The sequence below is a fragment of the Manacus vitellinus genome, unplaced genomic scaffold, assembly GCF_001715985.3.
Source record: "Manacus vitellinus isolate BGI_N305 unplaced genomic scaffold, ASM171598v3 scaffold_30_pilon, whole genome shotgun sequence".
NCBI classification, from domain to species: Eukaryota; Metazoa; Chordata; class Aves; order Passeriformes; family Pipridae; genus Manacus; species Manacus vitellinus.
The window spans coordinates 6,813,187-6,838,369 of record NW_021940291.1 but is presented as its reverse complement, the minus strand read 5'-3'; the positions used below and the strand labels follow the sequence as shown (position 1 = coordinate 6,838,369).

At 41.8% G+C, this 25,183-nt stretch overlaps 1 protein-coding gene, 1 long non-coding RNA gene and 1 other non-coding gene across 5 annotated transcripts in view; 2 read left to right on the top strand and 1 right to left on the bottom strand.

The window, feature by feature from the left end:
• EIF4G2 (eukaryotic translation initiation factor 4 gamma 2) overlaps positions 1 to 10,300 on the top strand; it is a 28,501-nt gene extending 18,201 nt beyond the window's left edge. The window contains exons 3-23 of the mRNA XM_029961035.1: positions 563 to 673; positions 822 to 887; positions 1,275 to 1,400; positions 1,761 to 1,863; positions 2,524 to 2,655; positions 2,755 to 2,821; positions 2,901 to 3,052; positions 3,467 to 3,577; positions 4,114 to 4,197; positions 4,283 to 4,381; positions 4,585 to 4,726; positions 4,812 to 4,972; positions 5,418 to 5,531; positions 6,297 to 6,422; positions 6,669 to 6,773; positions 6,858 to 7,073; positions 7,373 to 7,631; positions 7,854 to 8,058; positions 8,475 to 8,686; positions 8,818 to 8,939; positions 9,232 to 10,300. Coding sequence (XP_029816895.1) covers positions 563 to 673; positions 822 to 887; positions 1,275 to 1,400; positions 1,761 to 1,863; positions 2,524 to 2,655; positions 2,755 to 2,821; positions 2,901 to 3,052; positions 3,467 to 3,577; positions 4,114 to 4,197; positions 4,283 to 4,381; positions 4,585 to 4,726; positions 4,812 to 4,972; positions 5,418 to 5,531; positions 6,297 to 6,422; positions 6,669 to 6,773; positions 6,858 to 7,073; positions 7,373 to 7,631; positions 7,854 to 8,058; positions 8,475 to 8,686; positions 8,818 to 8,939; positions 9,232 to 9,297 — 2,779 coding nt within the window. The 3' untranslated portion in view covers positions 9,298 to 10,300. The remainder of the gene's footprint in view (positions 1 to 562; positions 674 to 821; positions 888 to 1,274; positions 1,401 to 1,760; positions 1,864 to 2,523; positions 2,656 to 2,754; positions 2,822 to 2,900; positions 3,053 to 3,466; positions 3,578 to 4,113; positions 4,198 to 4,282; positions 4,382 to 4,584; positions 4,727 to 4,811; positions 4,973 to 5,417; positions 5,532 to 6,296; positions 6,423 to 6,668; positions 6,774 to 6,857; positions 7,074 to 7,372; positions 7,632 to 7,853; positions 8,059 to 8,474; positions 8,687 to 8,817; positions 8,940 to 9,231) is intronic.
• On the top strand, positions 5,573 to 5,735 carry LOC112841172. The gene has a single exon (XR_003212798.1). It is a non-coding gene; the product is annotated as a small nucleolar RNA SNORD97 (small nucleolar RNA).
• A 4,640-nt stretch (positions 10,301 to 14,940) lies between the features above and the next one.
• LOC108640284 lies at positions 14,941 to 19,629 on the bottom strand. 3 transcript variants are annotated; one of them, XR_001921061.1, is made up of 5 exons: positions 19,311 to 19,629; positions 18,178 to 18,250; positions 16,463 to 16,561; positions 15,599 to 15,675; positions 14,941 to 14,957 (listed from the first exon to the last, which is right to left on the bottom strand). It is a non-coding gene; the product is annotated as an uncharacterized LOC108640284 (long non-coding RNA). The 3 variants fall into 3 exon arrangements; XR_001921059.2 differs by lacking the exon at positions 14,941 to 14,957 and having other exon boundaries at positions 15,085 to 15,675; XR_001921060.2 differs by lacking the exon at positions 14,941 to 14,957 and having other exon boundaries at positions 15,085 to 15,675; positions 16,486 to 16,561.
• Between the last annotated feature and the right edge of the window lie 5,554 nt (positions 19,630 to 25,183).

Below are 25,183 nucleotides of genomic sequence, written 5' to 3'. Positions count from 1 at the left end.
AGCGAGATTTTTTTTTTTCCTTTCTTCAAGCTAAAATTTGACGGGGGGTTGCGGAGGGTGGGCGGTACCTTTTTTTCGTTATTTTGGAGCTTAGTAGGCAGTTTGGACGCAGACTACATCCCTTTTACTACGTTAAGTAGTGCGTTTTGTGATCTGGTGCTTATCACTTCAAAACTTGGTTACTTTGTGTTACTATAATCAATCACAGTTTATAAGCCATGTTAATAAAGGATTAGTTATGCTGTGTTAAAAAGAAGTACATGTTATTTTCTGCAAGTGCTTTTCAGAGTGGACTGGGTAAATTTGAGGCTCTTCCTGTTTTAGTCTGTGATTCCCTTATGTCTGTTCCCTGACCCCCGTTGGAAAACGTGGCTGTAATGGTGAAATTGGCCTTTCTGTGATCACTCCCAAGTATCGCATCAATAAGACTTTTCTTACCTTTTGCGAAGCTCACTGTTTAAGGGTTCTTGCTCTTAAAAAAAATTTGTACTTTTATTGTAAGTTAGACACTGTGGCTGATAGTAAAACAACTATAATATGAATGCTTGGTTTGTCTTTCTAGGTTTTGTTTTTCCCCACCCCGTCAATTTAATTTTATTCTTTTGAAGATTCTTCGTTGTCAAGCCGCCAAAGTGGAGAGTGCGATTGCAGAAGGGGGTGCTTCTCGTTTCAGGTACTAATGTCTTTTGTTTGATGATCAGTTGGCAGTGAAAACTGTCCTTTGAGAGTTCAGATTCTTATGATGTTTATACCAAAACTGAGATGTAATGAAAGCGTTGAGTTTTTAAACTTACCAAGGATTACGTTGTTTTTTTTAACAGTGCTTCTTCAGGCGGAGGAGGTGGTAGGGGTGCACCTCAGCACTATCCCAAGACTGCCAGCAACAGGTATGTCATCTTGGTCTCTAGTTTGGCGTGATTTGAAGGCAGAGGATGCTTTAAAGTTGCAAGAGGGACACCTACTGAGTTGATAACCTTATAATGTTCTGCAGTCTGTGTCTGTTAAGAGTGTGCATCCTGGGTAATAGGAGGTGCTCAAACTTGCTTGCTCATGCCTTTTACTTAAAAAGTTTATAGGGTTTCCTTTGGGATGTGGGGTTTTATTATTGTTGAGTGAGTACTTTGCTGTGCAGCAGATGCTGCTGTGTTGGCAGGGGCAAGTGCGTCCTCCAAACAAAGCAAGCAACAGAGTTGGTCTGAGTAAGGCAATACTGAAAGGTTAAAAAGCCAGTTCTTTTAAGTCACTTAACAATCCCATTCTTCAAAATTCTGCAGCGAGTTCCTGGGGAAAAACCCAGGGCAAAACGCTCAGAAATGGATTCCTTCACGAAGCACTAGACGAGATGACGACTCCGCAAACGACAAAGAACGACATGATGCAATCTTCAGGAAAGTAAGAGGGTAAGTTCTTCACAGGATTACTTACTTCTTTCCTTACTGCTTTCGTTAGCAATGTGTGTCTAATAAATGGGCTGGAGGAAAGGAACACACGTGGGTTGAGTTTGGGGGTGGTGAGTCCTTTAGAGAAGACAAATTGATCATGTAGCAGCAGCAAACACTTGAACCCTTTAGAGTCATTCTTCTAAGAGGATTGGAATTTTCAAAAGTATATTATCTGAAGATCTTCCAAAACAGAGTTGAAAGGAAAATTACACTTCTTTATTTTTAATAGGCTTAAAAAGTAAAGATAAATGTGACTCTAAAATGACCTGTAGCATGCTTACAATATCTGTATTCTTGTTTTTGTTTGTTCCTCTTTAGCATACTAAATAAGCTTACTCCTGAAAAGTTTGACAAGCTATGCCTTGAGCTCCTCAATGTGGGTGTAGAATCTAAGCTCATCCTAAAAGGGGTCATACTGCTGGTAAGATGGCTGCATTTCTTTAAACTACAGTTTTCTTGCATGTTAAAAATCAGAAGGCTGGTTGGTTTTGGTGGGATACAGAAGTAGCATGTCTAATGTGTTTGTGTATTTGGATTATCAAACACCACCTCACACCTACTTTCTGTGTGAGAAGGGTATACTAAGGAGGAAGTAGGTTTAATGCTTTAACTTGTTTAGAAGTTTCAAGAACCACTAGATGTGATTGGGGATTCTATGACAGGCTTTTTAAAAATGTAAGATGCTAGTTAGCAGTCATGTTTCTGTGCCCCTTCACTGCCCCTGCCCTTCCTGTTTTCCTCAGGAGCAGACCTTTTGGTCTTGGAAAGGCTACTGCAGGTGGCTTTTTGGGACACTGATGTAGCTGTTATGTCACTTTGTTTATTCTGAGATCAGACTGGCAATGCTAACATAGGTGTTGTGATGATGAGTTTTGTTGGCCAAGGATTATAGAGGCTCTTGAATAGCACAGAAGAGCTTTTTCCCTTCAGACTAATGTTAAACTACATTATTTCTGTGTTTGATTTAGTAAAAAATAGTTCTGGATCAGAGTGGTAGTAATGCCTTCTGTCTTCCATCTCGCTTTCCTAATAACATTTGCATCCTCCTACGTGCTGCCTTACTGCAAATCCATCTGTTCAGATCGTAGACAAAGCCCTTGAAGAGCCCAAGTATAGCTCGCTGTACGCTCAACTATGTCTGCGACTGGCAGAAGATGCACCCAACTTTGATGGCCCATCAGCAGAGAGTCATCCAGGACAGAAGCAAAGCACAGTGAGTGTATCTGTCAATCTGGAATGATAACTTTGGCTAGGATGTGCAGTTGCACAGATTAGCTTAATTGTTTTCTTTGTTCTCTTTTTTTTTTTTTAGACATTCAGACGCCTCCTAATATCTAAACTTCAAGATGAATTTGAAAACCGAACCAGAAATGTTGATAGTAAGTTTTAAAACCACTTTAATACAACATTTGTCTTCTTTTCCCACAGCCATGCTAAACAGGCTTCTTTGTTTTCCAGTCTATGATAAGCATGATGGTCCCCTCCTCCCCGAGGAGGAGGAACAGAGAGCCATTGCCAAGATCAAGATGCTGGGGAACATCAAATTCATTGGAGAACTTGGCAAGCTTGATCTTATTCATGAATCTATCCTTCATAAGTGCATCAAAACAGTGAGTATCCAGATTGGGACAGGGCCAGGAGCAAAATAGGACTTTAAAAAACTTGTTATGCTGCTTTGGGAATGTTGAAGCATAAAATAACATGTAAATATTTCCTGACAATCACCTGCCCCCCACTGTTTAAAATGATCAGTCTTTTGGCATGGTTAAGAGGTAAAATTGGCTTTGTTCAAAGCCATGGGAATTGTCTCCAAGAGAAGATGTAGTTTGGCCCAGAGAGAAATACCACAGGTACTTAAAAGCACGTACACTTGGGAGTAATAAGTACTTGAATTAGCAGTTCTTAAACTTATTGTCAAGTCCATTTGCCTTTAGAACAAGATAAAATGTTTTTGTATGTGCCAGTGTAATAAGTTTGTTGCTTATGAATTGTTAATATGTCCAAATGCCTAATTTCCCTTTCAGCTTTTGGAAAAGAAGAAGAGAGTCCAACTCAAAGATATGGGGGAGGATTTGGAGTGCCTCTGTCAGATAATGAGGACAGTGGGGCCTAGATTAGATCATGCGAAAGCCAAGGTATGTGCCTATCCCTTGCAGTCACTCACCTAATTAAATTGTGTGGCCAGGACTTTGATTGGCTGAACCTTCTGTGTACAGTATTCATAAGTACAGAACTGAGGTTTGACTTTCAGAGAGGAGTGCCAGCTATGGCTCCTGCATCAGGTGATAGCAAAAGGAGTTAATCTTTGGAATGGTTTTTAACGTCCTCTTAGGATGTAGTTAGGGCCATCAGGAAGTCAGAAATGCAAGACTGTTGTTTCTCTAAACACTGCTTGAAATGATGTCATGAACTGTTCTGAACACAGCTGATTTGACAGATGAGTTCTGAATGTAAACTTGAAATGATGTCAGAGTAATGAGAACTTGGGCTGTGTTATTTATCTCTGACTCAGATGTCCTGATGCATTAGCTTGCTTTAAACTGGACTGCCATCAAGGAGATAGAGATGGCAGGAAAGGGCAGCCTTTTCTATTATTTGATCTTGGGTGTCTTGAAAGAAAATACTCAAGACACTGACAGAATTACTCCAACTTGTGATTTTGTTCCCCCAGTCCTTAATGGATCAGTACTTTGCCCGAATGCGCTCCTTGATGTCAAGTAAGGAATTGCCAGCAAGGATTCGTTTCCTGCTGCAGGTATGATGATAAAATGGGTTGTACTGCTGCTTTTTTCTTGTGAAGTTGTCTTGAATCATTTCCTTATAATCTTTTGTGTTCCAAGGATACTGTGGAGTTGAGAGAACACAACTGGGTTCCTCGCAAAGCTTTTCTTGACAATGGACCAAAGACTATCAATCAAATCCGTCAAGATGCAGTAAAAGTAAGTGTTGCATGTGAGGTCTTGTTCTTGGCTTTGCTCTGTGTCCCAAAACCTACACTGCACTTGTGAGTAGTTCTCACGGAGTGTGACAGTCGGCTTAAGGGTTAAAATCAGATGTATTTCTGTAGTTGAGGGCTAAAAACTTTACTTTTTGAGGGGCTGTGAGTCCATACTAATAAAAATTTACAATTCCTGTTTTAAAGGATCTGGGAGTTTTTATTCCTGCTCCGATGTCTCAAGGGATGAGAAGCGACTTCTTTCTGGAGGGACCCTTTATGCCACCCAGGATGAAACTTGACAGGGACCCACTTGGAGGGCTTGCTGATATGTTTGGACAAATGCCAGGTAGGCTGGAACTGCAGACGTGGTGGGGGTGGCTGTGGCTGTGCTGTACTGAACAAGAACTAAAGCTGTGCTTGGTCTCATCCAGGTAGCGGAATTGGTACTGGTCCAGGGGTTATTCAGGATAGATTTTCACCCACCATGGGACGCCATCGTACAAACCAACTTTTCAATGGCCATGGGGGTCACCTCATGCCTTCTGCTCAATCCCAGTTTGGAGACCTAGGCAAATCTTTTCTGAAAAGTCAGGTAAGGAAGATATTCACACAGTGACTTCAGCTTGTTTAGGAGCTCTTCCTCAGATGCGTATGTTATGGATTATAGTCTGCTAATGTTAAAAGACTTACTCAGATTTGATTCTCATAAGAACTGATGCTCAGCTGATACAAAAATTCTAAACGACTTTTTAAATTGTGCAGAAGATGAAAGGAATACACTTTTTTGTTGGGTGTTTTTTTTTTTTAACTGCAAGAAAAGGTGCATGTGGCTTTGGTGGGTCAGAATGGTGTGTTTTATTTAAAAGATAGCCCTGTTTTTAGGGATAGTTGCTACTCTCCCACCACCCCTGCTCCTTCTTTCTCCCTTCCTGACAAATAGAATCTTTGTTCTCTGGTCCCTCTGGTACTACTTACCATATGATGTACGCCACTCCATCATCTGCACTTCTTTCTCTATATCTCCCTTTCTGAAATAGGGGCAAAGCCAGCTCTACCATACCCAGAATCAGGGACTCTTATCCCAGCAACAAGGACAGTCGAAGGATATGCCACCTCGGTTTTCTAAGAAAGGACAGCTTAATGCAGATGAGGTACATGACATGCCTACATTACTTAAAGCCTATTCTAAATATTGCCCAATGATTATAGCAAGACGCGTTATTATGAGGACTAATGCTGGAACTCTTTCTTCTTCTCCTCCTCCTCCTCCTTTGTCCCTTCCTCTTTCACCTTACCCCCCTCACTTTCTTTAGGGTATCCAGCGTCCTATGAGCAAGACTGAGATATGAGGGCAATTTTTGGGGGTGTTCCTTCCTTCCCCCACACTTCCAAGAACACTACTCTGACATCAGTTCCCATGCATCATAGTCATAACAATACATTTAATTAAAAGTTCAGAAAATCCTGAACTTCACAAACCCTGAAGTGCTGGACCAGGCTAAATATATTTTTTTGTTTTGTTTAGAACTGGTTAATAGGCAAAATTTCAAATGCAAAGTAAAACTGCATTGTGATTTTGAGTGTTAACCAGACTTGTATCCCGACTTCTGAGCAATTGGCGGACTATTATCTTGGCTGTAAAATACATCAGCAAACATGCTGATTATCTTCTTGGGTCTCTAACATACTGCATCTAAAAGGAGCATTTCCAGTTCTTGATACCAGTAAAACTAAGTACCAGTAACTTGCTTTTGGGGGAATTTCAGGACACATGTGGCTTAATCTGTATTCAAGTATTAACACTGTAGAAATGAAGTCATGCTTCAGTGAGATCACTTGGTGTGAGTCCATGGCTGTGTTTTGTTGGTCAGAATACTTGAAACAGTTTGAGTTTTTTCTGACTTATCTGTTTACAGATTAGCCTGAGACCTGCTCAGTCTTTTCTAATGAATAAAAACCAAGTGCCAAAGCTTCAGCCCCAGATAACTATGATTCCTCCCAGTGCTCAACCACCACGCACTCAGACACCACCTTTGGGACAGGTAAACATATAAATCAGTGTATGTTGTTGGCTGTACTTACCTCTTCGTGCTTGCAAAACTTAATTTCTAATGTGGGAAGGGAGAAGCTTTTGATTGCAAAGAGCAGGACATACAGAGAGAATGTATGAAAACAAAGTGATTTGACTCCCATCTGCCTTTGTATGTGTTAGACAGATGTTGTTCAGCTTGATATTAAGCATGGGTAGATGTGCTGCAAAGAACCAAATTGTGGTATCTTTTTTTCAGCCGCCTCAACTTGGTCTTAAAACAAATCCACCACTTATACAAGAGAAGCCTGCAAAGACCACCAAGAAACCACCTCCTTCTAAAGAAGAGCTCCTTAAACAAACTGTAAGTTGGTGTGTAATAGTGATTCTTGAAGCCTTGTATGTGCTCTTCACAAAGAATGCTCAGTTCTGCCTTTTTCCTTTGCAGGAGGCTGTGGTGACTGAGTATCTGAACAATGGAAATGCTAATGATGCTGTCAATACTGTGAGAGAAATGAGAGCTCCAAAACACTTCATTCCTGAGATGTTGAGCAAAGTAATCATTCAATCCCTAGATAGATCAGATGAAGACAAAGAGAAAGCAAGCACCTTGATCAGCTTGCTCAAGCAGGAGGGAATAGCCACCAGTGACAACTTCATGCAGGTACTGTGGTCTTACAGTCTTGCAGTCCTTTGTGGTGGGTGGTGTGTGTAAAGTCAGTGTGCAAATTTTTTTTTTTAAGTCACACTGATCTGGGGAGGTAAAATAACGTTTCAACCTGTGAGGGGCAAATGAAGTGACAAAAGGAAGAAATATTTGGGGAACCAGAAACTGGGAACCTCTTTGCAAGTGGTTGAACGCAGAAAAGAAACTTGAGGCTCCTATGTAGTACAGGTATTAATTACTGTCCACAGGTACAAAGTTACTTCAGAATTTCAGCTTGTGTGTGTACTCTTTTGTAGGCATTCCTGAATGTATTGGACCAGTGCCCCAAACTGGAGGTGGACATCCCATTGGTGAAATCCTACTTAGCACAGTTTGCAGCCCGTGCCATTATTTCAGACCTGGTGAGCATTTCCGAACTGGCTCAACCACTGGAAAGTGGCACCCATTTCCCTCTCTTCCTGCTCTGTCTTCAGCAGTTAGCTAAGTTACAAGACCGTGAATGGCTAACAGAATTGTTCCAACAAAGCAAAGTGAATATGCAGAAAATGTTACCAGGTAAGAGTTGCCACGTAGCTCTTCTGACACCCCATCCTAGTGCATGCGAGATATTTTCCCTCTAGTTTATGCCAGAGTAAAATAAAATACAAGGTTATCTCAGTGGAGTCACCTGTCCTCATTGTTGGGAGTGGTGTTTGCTAAGAGATGTCTGGAGCCATGACCCATTGTGTGCAGCTCTTGGTCAACACAAGCACTTAACCTGTGTGTTTTACTTGTCAGAAATCGACCAGAACAAGGACCGCATGCTGGAGATCTTGGAAGGGAAGGGGCTTAGCTTCTTGTTCCCGCTTCTGAAACTGGAGAAGGAACTGCTAAAGCAAATAAAATCAGATCCATCCCCTCAAGCCATCTACAAGTGGATTAAAGATAACATTTCACCCAAACTTCATGTAGATAAGGGATTTGTGAATATATTGATGACCAGGTGAGATGATGTTTCGCTGTAGTTTAGACACCTGTTCGGTAAAGCTGCTGACAGGTCAGTAACTGTAAAGCCTGACATGTAGCACTGTGTGCAGTACACAGGGAGACAGATGGTTCTAAGTGAACCTCCTCTTTTAAAATCCCATTGTATTTGAGGAGAAGAGCAAGTCTCTGAGCCTACATCAGTGGGAGGTGTTTTCTTTGGGAAGAAGTCTAGACCTGTGTGTTTGTAGAGCCATAATAGAGGCAAAACAAGGATTTTTGTGGTGTGCTGTCAGCTGCAACACAAATCCCTGTGCGTGCACCTGACTACTGGTGTAAGCAGGAGGCTATTTGTAGTAATAGCCAGCTGAACTTGTAATCTAAGGTGCTAGATTTCTCAGTCTATGGAACTGAGCTTCGCTTTTCTTTGTCCAGTTTCTTGCAGTATATTTCTAGTGAAGTAAACCCACCCAGTGACGAATCGGATTCTTCATCTGCTCCATCTAAAGAGCAGCTAGAGCAGGAAAAACAGCTGCTTCTTTCCTTCAAGCCAGTAATGCAGAAGTTCCTCCATGACCATGTTGATCTGCAAGTGAGTGCTTTATATGCACTCCAGGTGCACTGCTACAACAATAATTTTCCAAAAGGTGGGTGCATCAAGATCTTGCCAGAACTGAGCTTGAATCTGTGTGTAGCTTTCAGACAAGCTTTCAGGCTTGTCACTGCATCTGGTCAGAAGGTGACAAAAGCCTAACAAAGGTTTAATTTACTTCCATAGGCATGTTACTGCGCTTCTTTGTTCATTTCTATGACATGGAGATCATTGAAGAAGAAGCCTTCTTGGCATGGAAAGAAGATATTACTCAAGAGTTTCCAGGGAAAGGCAAAGCTTTATTCCAGGTAAATTTGCTAATAACAGAGTAGAGATTTGGATTCGTGATCTCTGCTGCACTGGAGTGCTTGAGAACACTTCCAGAGTGTCTAAAATGTTGAGCAGCTTGATGGAGTATTTCGCTAGGGAGGACTTAAGCGAGATGAACAAAAAACCTTTCTGATTTACTAGAGGCCTATGAGTAGTGCAAGTGTGGCTGAAAGATTTTAAAAACCAGTTGGGGGGGGAAGCAGTGTTCTGCAGAAGTACCTAGTGGGGAAATAATTCCTGCTCCCTTAAACCAGTTTTGTGTAACTGCAGGTAAACCAGTGGTTAACCTGGCTGGAAACTGCTGAAGAAGAAGAATCTGAAGAAGAAGCTGACTAAAGAACCAGCCAAAGCCTTAAATTGTGCAAACATACTGTTGCTATGATGTAACTGCATTTGACCTAACCACTGCGAAAATTCATTCCGCTGTAATGTTTCACAATATTTAAAGCAGAAGTATGTCAGTAGGATATCCTCTGCAAAAGGTTTTTGTAGTATGTCTTAATAGTCTACAATAAAAATATTTTAGAGTATCTTTAATGTTTAGATAACAGTGTATTAGCAGCATGCAATAATTACATCATAAGTTCTCGAGCAGAAGCAGTCTGTTGCAAGGGTCTTCTTTGCTGCCAGTTATCATAGGCTGTTTTTAAGTTAGAAAACTGAATAGCAACACTGAATACTGTAGAAATGCACTTTGCTCAGTGTAATACTTGAGTTGTTGCAATATTTGATTATCCATTTGGTTGTTACAGAGAATCCTTAACTGTAATCGATGGTTGGTTGTTGCCGTAATAGTATATTGCCTGTATTTCTACCTCTAGTAATGGGCTTTATGTGCTAGGTTTTAATATCCTTGAGCCTGGGCAAGTGCACAAGTCTTTTTTTTTTAAAAGGAACAGTTTACTTGCACAAAAACTGATCGGCTGAAGAGATGGTTTAATGCCCTTTGGAAGAGGTTTTTGTGGGTGTGAAACATGACATGGTGAGAAATTTGAATTGGTCCCTCTTATAGTACTGAAATTAAGTCTACTTAATTTATCAAGACATGTTCATGCCCTGATTTTATATACTTGTATCTATCAATAAACATTGTGATACTTGACTTGTTTCTGAATGTCTCCCAGCAGAAAAGCTTTGGACTGATGATTAGTTCACTTAAGAAAGGAAATATCAGTGGGAGTTGCTTTAGATGGGAGCATCTTGAAATTATTTTTACACTCATTGTCTGAACATGCAGATGAATTCTAAATAAGGTCACGGACAAGATTAAACACTACAGATGTGTTATGACAGGAGAAGAATGATGTAATTCTGCTGAATAAGTGGTAGGGGTTTGCCTTGTGGTCCAGTGTATGCTTTATCAGTGAGTATGTGCTTTTTACCTTGGTAATGCTTTGAGCTTCCCCAGGCCACGTGCATGTTTTCAAATCGAGTGGCATTGTCTGTTAGCTGCCTGTTTCTCAAATCAAATTGGCAAAAAATCCCTACAAAGGAGTTCAATGATGTTGCATTGTACAGGCTTGAAATGTCATCTATTAAATACTCAAAATACCTTACTTCTTAGAACCTTGTCCCTAGTGAATTTTTTTTTTGTCCTCGCTGCTACTCAAGACTTCACCTGTTGAAAGGTGATGTATTTGTAATGGCAAAACAATACTGTATCCTGGGTTTGCAGGTGATGGAAGTGCTTTAGTCTATAAACCCTTCTTCACCACTGGAGACAAAAGTGGAGCTTTTCTGTGACTGGGAGAGTTGTGCCTTGGAGAGCAGGTCCTGGTTTGCTGTGAAGGGCTTCCCAAGTACAGTCCCAAGCCCTGGCCTCCTGCACATTGTAAGCCTGGGTCTGTCAGAGAGTTCTTCGGGTGCCTCAGTAACTTGCTGTACCAGCTCAGTAAATCAAGGTAGTGTGCTTCCATAAGCCAAGTGTATTTGACAGGAATTGCTACCAAAAATTCCATGACACTGCGCTTTCAGAAATGTGTATGTAGCAGTGAACAGGAGAGCAGGATATTTCTGTGAAGTCTGGCTCTGGAGACAGGAGAGCCCCAACTGCACTTTAATGGTTCAAGGCTCAGAGCTGGCTTTAGGTGCAACTCCTGCGTGACAGTGGGAATCACTGAGAGCCTGGGACTTCAAAAAAAGTGCTGAATGCTATGGTGCTCCTCCCAGGCAGAGTGATCTGAAATTTATGACAGTATTTCCAATCCGTAGAGTAATGTTAATGCTGGAACTACTGGCATGGCAGAGTTTGCTCCTCCCTTCATATGTGGTCTCGGGGAGATAAAGGTGGGTCTCAGGTGTATGTCTGCTATATTCACCGAGGTTCTGCTGTTAAATACAGGATTGGGAGATGTAAGTACAGTTACAAGGTTCATTTATTAGGAATAAATTCAAAATAATTCTGGTTTAAAATTGCAGCTTTACTCTGTAGTAAGATGCAGTGAAATTACACATTGTTTCAGCAGTAGGGTTGTGTTCCTCCAAGTTTGTTAGTTTATTGTTAAGCTTCACTGTTACAGCTCACTGGTTAGTGGTGTTGGTTGCTCTAATACAAGTTTTGTGTACTTCAGGTGTAGGTTACTAGATAAGCAGTGCACTGCGTGCCCATGTGCTGCAGAGTTGAAGTCTGAGGAACCACAGGTCGTGAAAGAACAGTCCTAACCAGTAGTTTCCAACTAAATTCACTAGAGGTGGAAAACAAAAGGCAGTAGTAGAAGGATGTGCAAGTAAAACAATTCCTAGTCAAAGCTTCAGAGTAGATCCAGAACCTGTACCTAAGCTTTTCTGCAGATTTTGGAGAAGGTGAAGCTGGCAGCTGTTGGAGTAGTGTAACTAAGCCTTGTATTCTTGCCCAGCCCAAAGTGGAATTACTGCAGTCTTACGTACTTGTGCATGGAGGCTTTGCTGCTTGGCTTGTTTATAACTAGTCACGATGTTGGGAATTCTGTTGGAGAAAACTCCTGTGGGATAGAACAACAACTAAACACACAGAATAGAACATAAACAGTAAAATGCCACTAAACTCCGGGATTATTTACTTGCCAGCATGAGACACTTGCAAAGTTTACATTTAGTTAGTGTGATCAGATCTGGGTTCTTGAAACTGGTATAAAAATGGTGCTTATTGCAGTGTGTATATCCAAGTGGTATTTCCCTAGATAAGGAGATCTCCAACTGCTTGAGTGCTCAAGTGCAGTGCTGTTGGCTAAGTGATCTGGAACAGGGGATGGGTGTTGAGTTGGTCTCCCTTCTGTGTTCTTTCATGTAAATAGTGTATTCACTTTTAAATAGCAAAGTCATAGCAAAATTAAACCAATATAATTGATCAATAATGATGGCTTTTATTGATAGTAATTTTCTAAAATGTTTAGGCGTAACTACATTGGCAGAAGAGTGGAAGAAACTGCTATTAAACACATTTCACAGCAGTTCCATTTATCTTTGAAATCCTGGTCTGGGTTGCAGTTCCCCCTCAGGAGCCTTTACTGAACCAACAGTTGTGGGTTGGTTATTGAAAATGACCCGTCGTGGTGAATTCTCACCTGCTCCTAGTGAGTGTCACAGTGGGACAGCTGCTGCCTTGTCCCTCTTTATACCAGTAGGAGACCATCTCCTTTCCAAGCTGCAGGGGTGCTTAGGTATTAAATCTGCGTGTTTCAGGAATGTGTTCTGATCATAGAATCAGGGAATGGCTTGACATGGACCTTAAAAAGGTGCCATGGGCAGGGACAGCTCCCAGTATACCAGGTTGCTCAAATCTCCATCCAGCCTGGCCTTAAACACTTCAGGGACAGGGCAGCCACAGGTTGTCTGGGCAACCTGTTCCACTGTTGTACCACCTTCAAAGTGAAGAACTTTTTTTTCTAACCTAACCCTGCTCTCTCAGTTTGAAGCCATTCCCCCTTCTCCTGTCAGAAGTCCCTCTTCAGCTCTCTTGCAGAGGAACCTTCTGCAGGCTGAACAACCCCAACTCTTCAGCCTCTCCTCCTGGGAGAGGTGTTCTGAATCACCTGATCAGTTCCTAAAACTCAAAACATCTTCATAACTCTGCACAGGCATTTCTGGAGGAGAAATTTCAGGAAGAAGTCTGGGATTTGGGGATGGGTGGGGGGGTTGGGTATGGAACAAAATCTTTGAGTGTAGCTGAGCTGACCTGCTTTTTAGCAGATGGAAGCTTCCATCTGAATGCTATTTAGATTTGGAGGGATGTTTTCCCCAGAGCAGTGAATAAATCCAAACAATTTGATCATTTCGGCAGAGTCTCGAATAGTTGATGTAAATTTTTAGAACACATCTGAAACAGGAATTATCACAGCGTATGTTGCAATCCAGGCTCGCAGCTGCAGTGACTGATTAAAAAAGTGAGTTTATTGCCAATTCGTGCTTATTCTCAAAAATGAGTTCCCAGAGAGCTGGTGCAGTGCAGTGAAGCGGGGGGAGCTCATGCTTACAGGTACCTGAGATACCTCCTGTTACTGACTGGCTGCTGCAGTGTTTACTTCAAATGCTGCGTCTCCTACGTACAGTTTGATTTGAATGAATAGGGGAAATGGCAATTAGAGTTCTGTGAGACCAGTGGCAGAAGGGGTCAAGATGTCATGCAAAGGCTGTGTACTCAGTCATCAAGTGCCCTTGGGTGAAGCTTTTTCCCTGCCCTCAAATAAATTGCCAGGTCCCTGTAGCTTTGTTGGTGCTGCTTTTCATCTGGAATGGTGTTGGCCAGAGAGCAGAGGTTCACAGCTCAGTTCCAGGCTCAGTTCAGGGGGGTGAGATCTCCTGAGGGGCATATCTATAGCCTGGAACAGCTACTCAGATGTTGCATCTTCAAAAGCAAACCAGAAATGGTATCTGCAGCTGAGCTCTGAGCTGCAACAGGAAAGGAAAGGTCTGGCAGAGCTAGAGCTGCAGACATCAGGGTTTAACTGTAATCTAAAGGAGACTCGATCAATATGGCCTTAAAGGTTCTGCACGGTGGTTCTACATCTGCTTCCAGGACAAGATGTCCAAGAAAGTTTGCCAATCCTTCAGAAATAGCTGCATTTGTTACTTAGTAAGATACAGACCACTTCCAGTATCTCCCTGGATCCTCTCCTATCTAGGCAGTCCAGAATAAGCTTCTCTTCTAAGTCACCAAGAAATCTCTAAAACAGAATCAGGCCTTTACCTTTGAGAGTCAGGGACTGAGTAAGACTCCTGAGGTAGGAGCTCCTTGAATAATGTGGCTTTTAAGTGGTGATGCAAAGGGACACAGGCTCGTCTGGATTCAATTTAGAGAGCGCCCACATCCCTTTCCTTTAACGGAGGGGAGTTGGAGACCAGGGAACTGTTATTTTTAATGAGTTGACGAGGCAGCCATGGCAACAGTTACACTTGGCATAAATACATGGCCAGAGTGAGGAAAGCAGCCATCTGAGTGGGATTTTTATCTTCAAATATTTTGCAGTTTAGAACAACGTCAGTCTTACATTTAGTTTTTGTTTATGTTCACAGTGGAAGCGTCTGAAGGATCTGATGTGTGAAGTATTCACACAATTTTGTTATCTAAGCAGCTATGCAAAACACTTGAGTTTGTGAAACAAAAAGGGATCTTTAGCTGGTTTGATAAAGTGTGTGGAGGATGAAGTTTATAGAGTTTGTTCTGTTAGAAAATGGATGGTTTTTAAGGACAAAGCGAAATTGGAGAAGCGAAGGGTAAATTAGCAAGAACGTGGAGTTAAAGCTGCAATACAGGTGAAGGCTTGGTCTGCATTTCTGTGGTGATTCTGTTAAATCCTGTAAGAAATGATTGCATATTCATAGGCAGTTGAAGATTTAATCACTTTGGAGTGTAGAATGCTGGGTGACTGGCCTTTCCTGGAGAGGAGCCTTGCAGATTTGAATTAAATGTTCACAACAATGCTGAATTACACAATCTTAGAGTTCAGAGTGGTAGAGGCTTGATTTCTGCTCTGAGCCAGGGCTGTCATCTGCCTCAGCTCAGGGGCCCGTGGTGTCTACTGAAAATACATTCATTGGAATTGGTCCCCTAACATTTCTCCCATAGAATAGTCAAGTTACAAACCCAAAGTCTAACACACTTTTGTATTGGGAATTCGCCTTCTGGAGCAATGAACTGTGCAGATTCCTGTGGTGCTGCACTGCCACTGTTATTCAGGATAGGTGACATCACCCAAATCTAAGGCTGGAGAACCCAATCCCAGCTGCTCCTTTGGAAAGCAGTTGCCTCCACAGCAGAGTCACAAACAAGGCATCAGGCACGTGCTTAGGCCAGCTCTGCATTCTTTCACAGAGGCATAAAGCACGGGAAGGACTTAAGGCCTTGGGCTTTTCTATATTATTTTAAGCTTAGGTGGTTTGCTGAGTTAATATTTCAGTTTCTGGGTAACAGGAGAAGCATCGATATTAATCCCCCTTCCCAGTATTGACAACAAACCAGGAACCATCCTGGGGTACAGCTGACATCTGAACCTTAAACAGCCCCGAGAGCCAAGCTGGGAAGTGCAGGGCTCTCTCAGTTCCAGACAAAGAACACTTCTGAAGCAGGGAGAGCCTCAGCCAGGCTGCTGGAGGAGACAAAGCCGTGAGGGGCAGGGTAGGTGCACTGCACTTTTTGGGCTGTAGATAAATGATTACTCACTTGATCAACACAGCAGTTTCATTTCCTGCTCCAGCGAACGTTTCCATGGTGACCTCCAATTTCCCATAGTTTTCCATCTATGGAATTGATGCAATTTAATTTTCAAGACCGTGAAGTACTTAGCTATGATGAAAGGCCATTCATAAATTCCTCGAGATAATTATCTCAGTAGATATACAGTGGGAGTAAGGACCATAATGCAGTAACACCCCAAAACCCCCTCCCTTTCCCTGCAGGTTGGCACATTCCTGCAGAGGCCCACTGGAATCCACTGGGAGTGATTGCAGCAATTCAGGGGCTGGGATGTCTCTGATAAAATACATCAGTTATATAAGTACAGAATAGGCTATTCTATCAGCTATCCTTATGGAATTGCCAGTGCAAATTCCATAGTAACCTTCATAAAGGACTGAAGGAGAACTCAGTCCAGAAGTGGGCCAACATGGGAATAATTTGCTATTTTGCTTCTCCTTGAAGACTCTACACACTTAATCTGGTTTGTAAGGGGAAATGTTATTGATTCAAACTCTTCCTTTCCCTCTTACTTTAGAAACAAGGCTGCTCCCTGGATCACACGTACATCTAGGTAACACTGTTATTTCTGACATCCTGTGAGCTTTGGATTTCATCTCTAAACAAGGAACATTCAAGATGCTAAATGATTGAGTTGAATCCTGGTAATACAGCTGTTACCTGTGCAGTAAAGCACATAACCAGCAGCTGAGGAATCAGACCCTAGAAGCACTTACTGGGCTTCCCACAGAACCCAGTGCAGGCACTGGAACAGCTCAGGCTTGCACGTGCCAGGCTGAGACCTCTGTGCCACCAGCACTGCACCGATGAAGATAAACACTGTGCACTCACCCCAGAGCCTCTGAGAGCCCCACCTTGATTTCCCAGACACTTTGCTCAGTACTTCACAGATCCACAAGTAGTAGTCCTTAAATGTAGGAAGGAAATTTCCTGTGAAGGAAATTTGCTGTTGGTATTCACTGAAGTAGCAAACCTAAAATACAATGTGGAAAAAACCCTCTAAATGTAACAAAAAACTCTCATAAAAGCAAAAATAAGAAGGGAACTGGTAGATGGATGCCATGCCTGTTTGGGGAAATCTCCCTTTCAGTTCCTCAGTGTGATCAAGGTTCATGTAAACTTGATCCTACTGGATTGTTATTGGGAGGAGACAGAGGGGAAAATTGCATCTAAATTGGAAACTAATTCAAATTAATAACAAAGAAAACATCTGAGCTACTGTTGTGCTGTATGGGATTCCTCACTTAACTATCCAAATGCTCGGTGTCTAGACAGCTGTACACTCGTCAGGCAACAGAGAGAAACAGGTTCCTCACAGTGACTCATCCCACCTACCTTAAATTATTACCTTGGGAGGGGATGATTTGCCCTCTGGGGGTGCCAGTCCATGGGCCTGTACAAGGTGTCTAGACTGCTAATTTTTAGATGTCTGAAGATAACTAAAATTCACCTAAATCACCTGGCCATATAACACTGAAATAAAACGTGCCATAATTCTCTATTAGCACATAATTATGTGTACTGCACACACACTGTGCTGTCCTTGTGCTGCCAGGACTGGGCACATCCATGTTGTGACACCTGCTGAAGGCACAGCACAACTGTCCCAGAAAAGCAGTAGCATTAACAGGTGCCTCTCAGTTCATCAAGGCTAAGTTTTAAATAGATAGGTTGTGTTTTGATAGGACACTGAAACCCAGTCCCAAACTGCACTGGGGGAACAAGCTAAACCTCCTGCTCCCAGCAGTGTTCTAGAAATGCCAACATCTAGAGGTCTGGAATTGCTAGAAGTTCAAATCCTTTGCACTCCCCACCAATTTTCTATTACTTTAATCATTAAAAATTTACACTTTATCTCCTGTTTAAATGAATTCATTTCAACTTTTAGTCTATGAATCTTGTCTTGCTTGTGTTGGTAGAGGAAAATTTAGGAATGTGATTGATCCAACCCTAAATTTCTCTTTTTTTTTTCCCCTGATTGACAGATTGATTCATCTTTGGAAATGAAATTTGAAAACCAACATGGGAATTTTCTCTATACAGCACCTACGGTAACCCATTTCATTACCATTTTAAATTTAGATATGTGACCTTTAAGATCTGATGCAGGAAATACATCTGTATGGGGGAAAAAAAGACAGCAATACACATAATGAAAACCTTGAGCAAAACATCTCCCAAGGTCTCTAAAATTAATGTTTTTAAATATCGCCTTTCAAATGCTGATTTTATCAAACTGGTAATCATTATATACAGATTTATTTTGTGTTTTTGTTTTTCCTTCCTCATTTTTCTACTTCTGGAGACTTCAGGAGTTTTTCCAAAACACTGTGTTTCCACATCTATAACCCACATTCCTTCCCCTTCTCTCCTTTGCTCTCTCCAAGGGTTTCTGCCTTTCAGCCCCAGGTTTCAGCCCCTCACATCCCCTGCAGCCTCTTCGGCTGCTGCTGCCCGTACTGTGAGCCCAGGGGAGACAACTGTTGTGAAATCTGGAACCAGCAGAAAGGAAAAGAAATGCACACACTTGCTTCTCCACTCATCACCTTGTAGATGTGCAATCTCCCTCCTCATTTTCCATCTTAACCATTCGAAGATGTGAGATGAGTCCAGCGAAACCTAAACCCAGAAGGTTTGAATTAGAAATCTTGACACATAGTAAAATTCTGGTTTGTTTTGACTTGCTTTTCCAGTTTTGTATCTCTGGGGGACTGTCCTTCAGACATCCAGACTTTTCACTGCAGCCACAAGGGCTGCAAACAACCCAACAGAAAACCCCAACCAGGAGCAACAAAATAAAAAACCCCAAAACACTGAACAGTGTTAGTTCTTCTCATTCTTGCAGGTGAGGTTTAGCAAAAGCACCAGGTGAAACAAGAATTGGGATCAAACAAGGTGGCAATACTGGATACAGAAGCTTGATGCTCTTCTTCTCAGGTACAACTGTTTTAATCAAATGTAACTTCTGTGAAGCAGACAGTAAATAAAGAAGTCTTGTAATCTGACAAAATTCACTAGATTTACCAATATACTGATACCTTTTAATTAAGACACTTACTTGCCTTTAAATTTAGATTTGTCCTCCCCTGATTCTTTTCATGCTCTACGTGACTGTTTTCAAAGATAACTTTCTTCATTATTCCGTGCAGCCCATGAGCTACTCAGAGCATATAGAAGGGAGTATATGCCACATGCTCATTGCCACTTCCAGCAGAGAGATGCAAACCAGAAGGGTTTCTGCTTTCAGAAAAAGAAATGTACTGGCTATGGAATAACCAGCCCTGCTGAAGCTTTTCTCCTATACCCCAAAGTTGAAACACTAGCTCATTTTAGTCATGTCAGATTTACTATTTTTTAAAAAGAGATCATAAAAATGCGTCCTCTGAACTATTAATAGAAGCAATGTCTGCATTTGTAGCAATTAACAGCACCATAAGACAGTTGACCAGGGAGTGACAACAAAGATGATTACAACTGGGCATTAAACTAAACCAAACTGGAAGGCAGAGGGAAGGATACTAAATATTAGGATAAGACCATAAAAGTCTAGGGAGATACAATCATTGGGCTGCATTTAATGCAGTTCTGGTTCACTCATTGTGAGATCTGTGAGCCTGCAGGTTTGTCAAGGGAAACATTTCCAGATAACCCCCAGAACAGAATCTATGTCAGGACCTACCAGGTGTTTGAAGGCAGAGCATTCTTGGTGTGAAGTCCCCACCTCTCTGTTCACCTCTAGGTTTTCTTCTTTTAAACTGTCTCAGTTATGGGCTGCCCCCTTTTTCTCTTGAAAATGCTGCTCCTGGTCATGAGCTGCTGCCCAGGATTTCTCCACCTCTGCTAAGGGTGCAGCACAGATCTGCTTCCCGCTGGGAAGTGCACGGCTTTGGCCTCAGCTGCAGGACATCCAACGGAGGAGATGCTCTATAACCCAGCCTCAGGCACAGCTCAAACACTGAGCACAGCTTCTGCTTAGCTGGGCAGCTCCTTCCAGAAATTCTGAAAGAAACATCTGACCTGGAAGGTTTGTCCTGTCCCTGCTGTCAGGGAACGTCACTTAGGTGTGATGGGAACCCTTTGCACCAGCCACCTCCAAAGGGATTCGGAGCCCTGCCAGTGCCAATAGCAGAGGAACTGGAACGTTATGGTCTGAGTTCCCTCAGGCACCAGCTGTGCTTCAGGCACAGGGAAGTCTCTTCTCTTTCCCCTATACACTAGAAAAGCTCACTACTCTCACAGAATTATCACACATTAAATTAGCTCAGTCTCCCAGTGATTTACGAGTTGGTCACTTATCCGGATTTCTGGATTTTGAGAGGATTTTTGGTGGGTTTTTGGTTCTGCATCCCACACTCACCCTCGCTCCCACCACTGATGATTGCTCTGTGGTTGTTTTGGTTTTGGTTTTTTTAAACAAATCATCACAGGGAAGTTTTCCCAAACAAAACAAATGCATGTGATTATTTGGCAACCTCAGGGATTGTGCAACTACAACCACAGCCTATGCTGAAGCTCTCCTGGAGATATGGATTAATTGCCCACAGAAAATACTCAGTAAAAGCAAAGCAGCTTTATAGCAGTTTACTTGACACAGGAATTGAATCAAGGCCTGCCTGGCCAAAACCCAGCCCCACAACATGGGGAACAACAAAGATCAGCTTTCAGCAGTAAAGGTTTAATTCTGTAAGACAATTCTGGCCCTAATTTGTTTGCAAGTCATACTCTTGGCCAGGCCCTTCAACCTTTCTAATAGTAAAGTTATGTGTTTATAACCTTCTCTTTTTAAATTAAACCATTCAAAACCAAAATCAGATCATTTTCACTACTTTGTATTATGAAGGTGGAGAAAGAGACTGTGGTTCTATTACTAATCAAGGAACAACATTTGCCATTTTATAATCAACTTATGCTCCAAGGACCTTGTAGATCAGACAAAAATCCTGTACAACTCAGTAAGAAATCACCCAGGCACAAAACAGCTTCAATTCTCTTTGAGTCACACAAACTGTGAAAGGGGAAAAATGATTGCTCCTTGGCAGAGCAGTGTCAATGAGAACATGACACGTGAAATTAAGTCCTCCTGACTGTGGTGGGTTGACCCTGGCTGGATGAGCTGCATGAAGATGAGAGGAACTTGTCTATGTGAACACCAGGCAGAAAGCCCAGTGCACCCAGGTATCCATCCAGGGCAATGCCTGTTACTGTCTAACCAGCACAGTCTTCATCTACAAGGAGCATTTAACAGAAATTCAGCTGATAATAATCTGAAAATCTGACCAAAAGTAGAAGCTCTGGCATTGAAAGAAAAATTCCAACTTGTAGCTCCTCAGGAGAGTGAACAAGTACTGGTGTTAGGACATCACCAAAAGCAGCCAAATATGCCCCAGGAGCAGCCCATACCCACCATTAAGCACGAGTATCCTTAACAAGGATGTCCCTGCTGCAGTTCAGAAATACATATGCTGGAGGTTAAAAACATATGGACCTGGAAAGCCAAGATCACTTTGACTAAAGTCACCAACTTGAATTTGTGCAAACCCAAATGAGACATAATTCCCTCTTTCCTTTTTAGTACAAGAAAATAGCTGCTGACAATAATTCTTCCTCTCCAGCTGGTCTGGGACAGCTTCCCACAAGAAAAAAGAATGTTACCTTTTGCTTAGACAGATTCCCATGAGAATGAGACATGTACTAGAATAATTTAGCACAGCATAACAAATAGACAGAAGAGCCTGTTTAGAGCAGTTCAAACTCTATTGAAAGCTGGAACAAAACAATTATCTGTCTTTAAAGACTGGAGATAGGTGAAGGGACGTTTCATATTCTCTGAGGCATCTTCAAAAATGGTAGTAAACTGTCATCAGTGCAAGGCAAGACTGGTATTTATTATTATTTATTAGTATTAGCCCTGCCTAGAGGAGTCTGTTGGTTCAGCAGTGCCTGTATAGCCAGAACCTTCAGGTGCAAAGGTGAGGAGACTCCAAGAACAGTTTCCTCTAAATAGATTTGTGGAACCAGACAGAGGGAATATAGCATTGCATAAGCTTCTTCTTAAATTACTTCTGTACCACTCCTCTGTCCTAGTGGTACAGAACGAGCAGCCAGCAAAGACTAAGCTCTCTACTACTACCTCTGTGTCCTAAATTAGAAGCTCACCTCTGCATTAGCAAAAAAGTCTAAACCAGACGTTCCAGACTGTATCTGTCACTGAAGATACACTGTGTAACCAAGTCACCTTTGACAGGAGGCCCTAAAAACCAGAGTGGACCCACGATATTCCTCCATGTGCCCAAGAATGCTTTAGCTGTTGCAATTAGCATATGGGACTTGCACAGCCTTAAAAGAGAGGCAAGATTTATCTGCTGAGAACTCTGAAGGGCTCAAAAATGTTTTAAGAGCCAGAGCATTGCCTGGACCCTTCCAAGACAACGGAAAACACCCGTGAAGTCACTGTCACGTGACACTCACTCTCAGGTGCCAAACAAAAACCTGTTCCTTCAGCTAAAGCTGGGTATTTGTATTTTAATCACCATGGGTGGGAAGGTGTGAAATCCTTGTATGCTACTGAGCCAAACAGCACTTATGGAGTTCAGGCAACACTCCAACAGTGTTGGGGGCACCTCCTAACAGGCAGATACAGGGACACGTGTAAGATAAGGATGACACATATCTAGAAGAAGCCATAGGGACTCTTTAGCTTTTATCATTTCAAATGGAGCTGGAAGAGAACAGTAAACTCAATCAAGGGTGCCAGTGACACTTTGCAGCCCAAACACTCAGCAAGCCCCAAGATCTGGAGGCTGCAGAGAAAGGGAAAGTTTTTGCCTAAGGCCAAAGGACGAATTAAAAAGGGGCAGAGAACAACCCAGAGGCATTGGTCTATCCCTGGAATAAAATAAGCTTAATTCAAAGAACAACACAGCTACAATGAGCATTCCTAATTTCTCCAGCAGTTATGAACTAAAGGTAAAAACGACATTACAAGCTGCATGACTACACACCTGTACCTTCTATAGGCGCTGCCAAGACTAAAATACCCTGAAGTTTCAAGTATTTCTAGTATAAGCCATAGTAAGTTTGAGCAGATGCAGACCAAAATTCAGAGACAGTATAGAAATACTACACGTTTTCACTGTACTTACTTTGAATTTCTCTCCTCAGTATTCTCATATTTGTTATTCTCTTAGATTGTGCCTCCAATTCAAATCCTCCTCTGTAGAGCAATTATAATATTTAGCTAAATAACAAAATACTATTATGAGTGGTAAGTACTATTAGCTATGAGAATAATGAGTATTTGGTTACATACCCTTTTTCACATCTATTTTATCAACTTGCTTTTTTACCTCTATTACTACTGACTTTGTCCTTGCTGACTTCAGCTCCAGCTGTAGGAATTTTTCCAGGCAACTTGTGAAGTCAAGATTCATTTACTGTAAGGGAGCTACCACTATTGAACAAGTGGGTCATCAGAGAGCACTCCACTGTAAGAGCAAATAAAAAACAAAGTAGGGAAGAAACTTGCTCCAGGAAGCTTGCAAGTTTTAACAGAAGACGTCAATAGTATTAATTAACCCCCAATGTAAGTTTAAATCTGTGCAGAAGGAAAACATTGTTTTAAGTAGTGAAATATTTAACATGGAAAGCAAGTTATTCCCAGAAAGTGACACTTCCTTATAGAAAGAACTGATACAATTTTAGCTGTCATGCTTCTACCATAGGTCTTTCCTTGTCCAAAGCATTCCTTGGCAGCACATTCCAATATATTCCTGCACCTTGTTTCTATGTGGATAGATTACTGTGTTTTTCAGAGTTAAATTAGCAGAAGTGGACATTTACAAAGAGAATGATCAACACTACACACAGATGCTTTGTTATTCTGCAGTGACAACTACTCCTTCCCATGAAGTACTGACCTGGAAAAGTTTCTGAAAGAGAAAAACTTGAATAGGTGGATTAAAAAAAACCCCAAAAGCAAAAAAACCACCATAATGAACCCTCCCCCCAAAACCACACCCAACCCCATAACTTCAATTACTTTACTAAGTTATATTTGAAGTGTTTTGTGAAAGGCCAAATCTATAAATTTCAGGAATGAACGTGCTGCTCACATGTGAGGAGAGCAAAATGCTAAGCTGCAACAGAGCTCAACAGAAAACACTTCCTACAGTCATGCAACTGGGGATGCAAAACAGAAACTAGGAATAAACCACTCCTCTAGCAAGGCAGTGTTACACTTCTAACCCCCTGTATTTTATCCTGGAATAGATTACTGCTATAAATAAAGGAATTTAATAGCTGCAAGCCAACCACCTACTTCAGAAGGCAAGGAATGCTGCCAAGAGAGAATTACAGCAACGTTATTCCACCACTGCACTTTGAAAAAACAAGCATTATAAAATATGAATTAAGCTGAAACACAGCTTTCAGTCCAATTACAGCAACACACGACTTTTTATATAACCTTAATCCTCCCATTGACCCTCCTCATCAAAAGAATGAAATAAGAAAAACTGATTTCTGGGTTTTGGTGGGTTTTTTTCCTCCTCTTTTGCTCTGTAAAAGTAGAGAAGTAGCAAAGCAAAAGCAAACCCTGTCCCCTTTCTGTCCCTGTTGATTGGCCTCTTATACATCACACAGGTCAAGACATATTAAGTCATAACCTCTTCTTACACATGCCCTTTCTGTGGAAAGGGCAAAAAATGCACTTACCTCTCAGATAAGAGAGGTATGAAAACCCCTATTATTTTACACTTACTGAAAGCATTTCTCTCCAACTGGATGTTAGATGTGAGCACCCACTCAGCACTTCATCTAGAGCTAAATTTTACCTGCAGAAAACATATTTTTGTACAGTCAGCACCAAACAAGACCTTCAGAACTGTCATCAGAAGAAGACAGTTAGTGCTAGTGGACATGTATTTGAGGCGGAAAAAGGTTTCTAACATCCCATAGTAAGCAGTCTACATTTTTCCCTTCCTATTTTTGGTTAAAAGCTGGCTCCTCTCATACCTGGCATCAGCTGGCATGTATTAGTCTTCCTCAGTTGCTCTAATTTCCTCACACTTCCTCAGAGCTTCGTAAATGAAGCAGCGTCACGTCAAGTGTAACACCTCATCCATCCACTGCTTCCTTATGGCTCTGGGTCATGATTCTCTTGACAAGAGAATCGTTTCCTACAAGAGCCCAACATTTTCCTCAAGTCCATGTCTTCAAAGCTATCTAGCTTCCAGCCTTGGCTGTCACAAATCTTCCCCCTAAGCGACTGTGTGACAAGCAGACTGAGTTAAGATTCGGTTTTGCTCTGATCCAACAAACATGACTGTTGTTCTTCTATTCTGAATGTTACCAAACATGTAAGTTTTAGGTAAGGCCACAGATAGAAACTTGATACCAAGCTGAGCCACAAAGAGAGACACCCAACTGTTCTGTGTCTCTGCTGTGGTTACCAACAGCCCATAAACACATGAAAACCCCATACACAACGAGAACAGCTCATGCTCACAGCACACCACAAATAGCAGCATGGGAAACTTCACTTTCAGGCAGTGC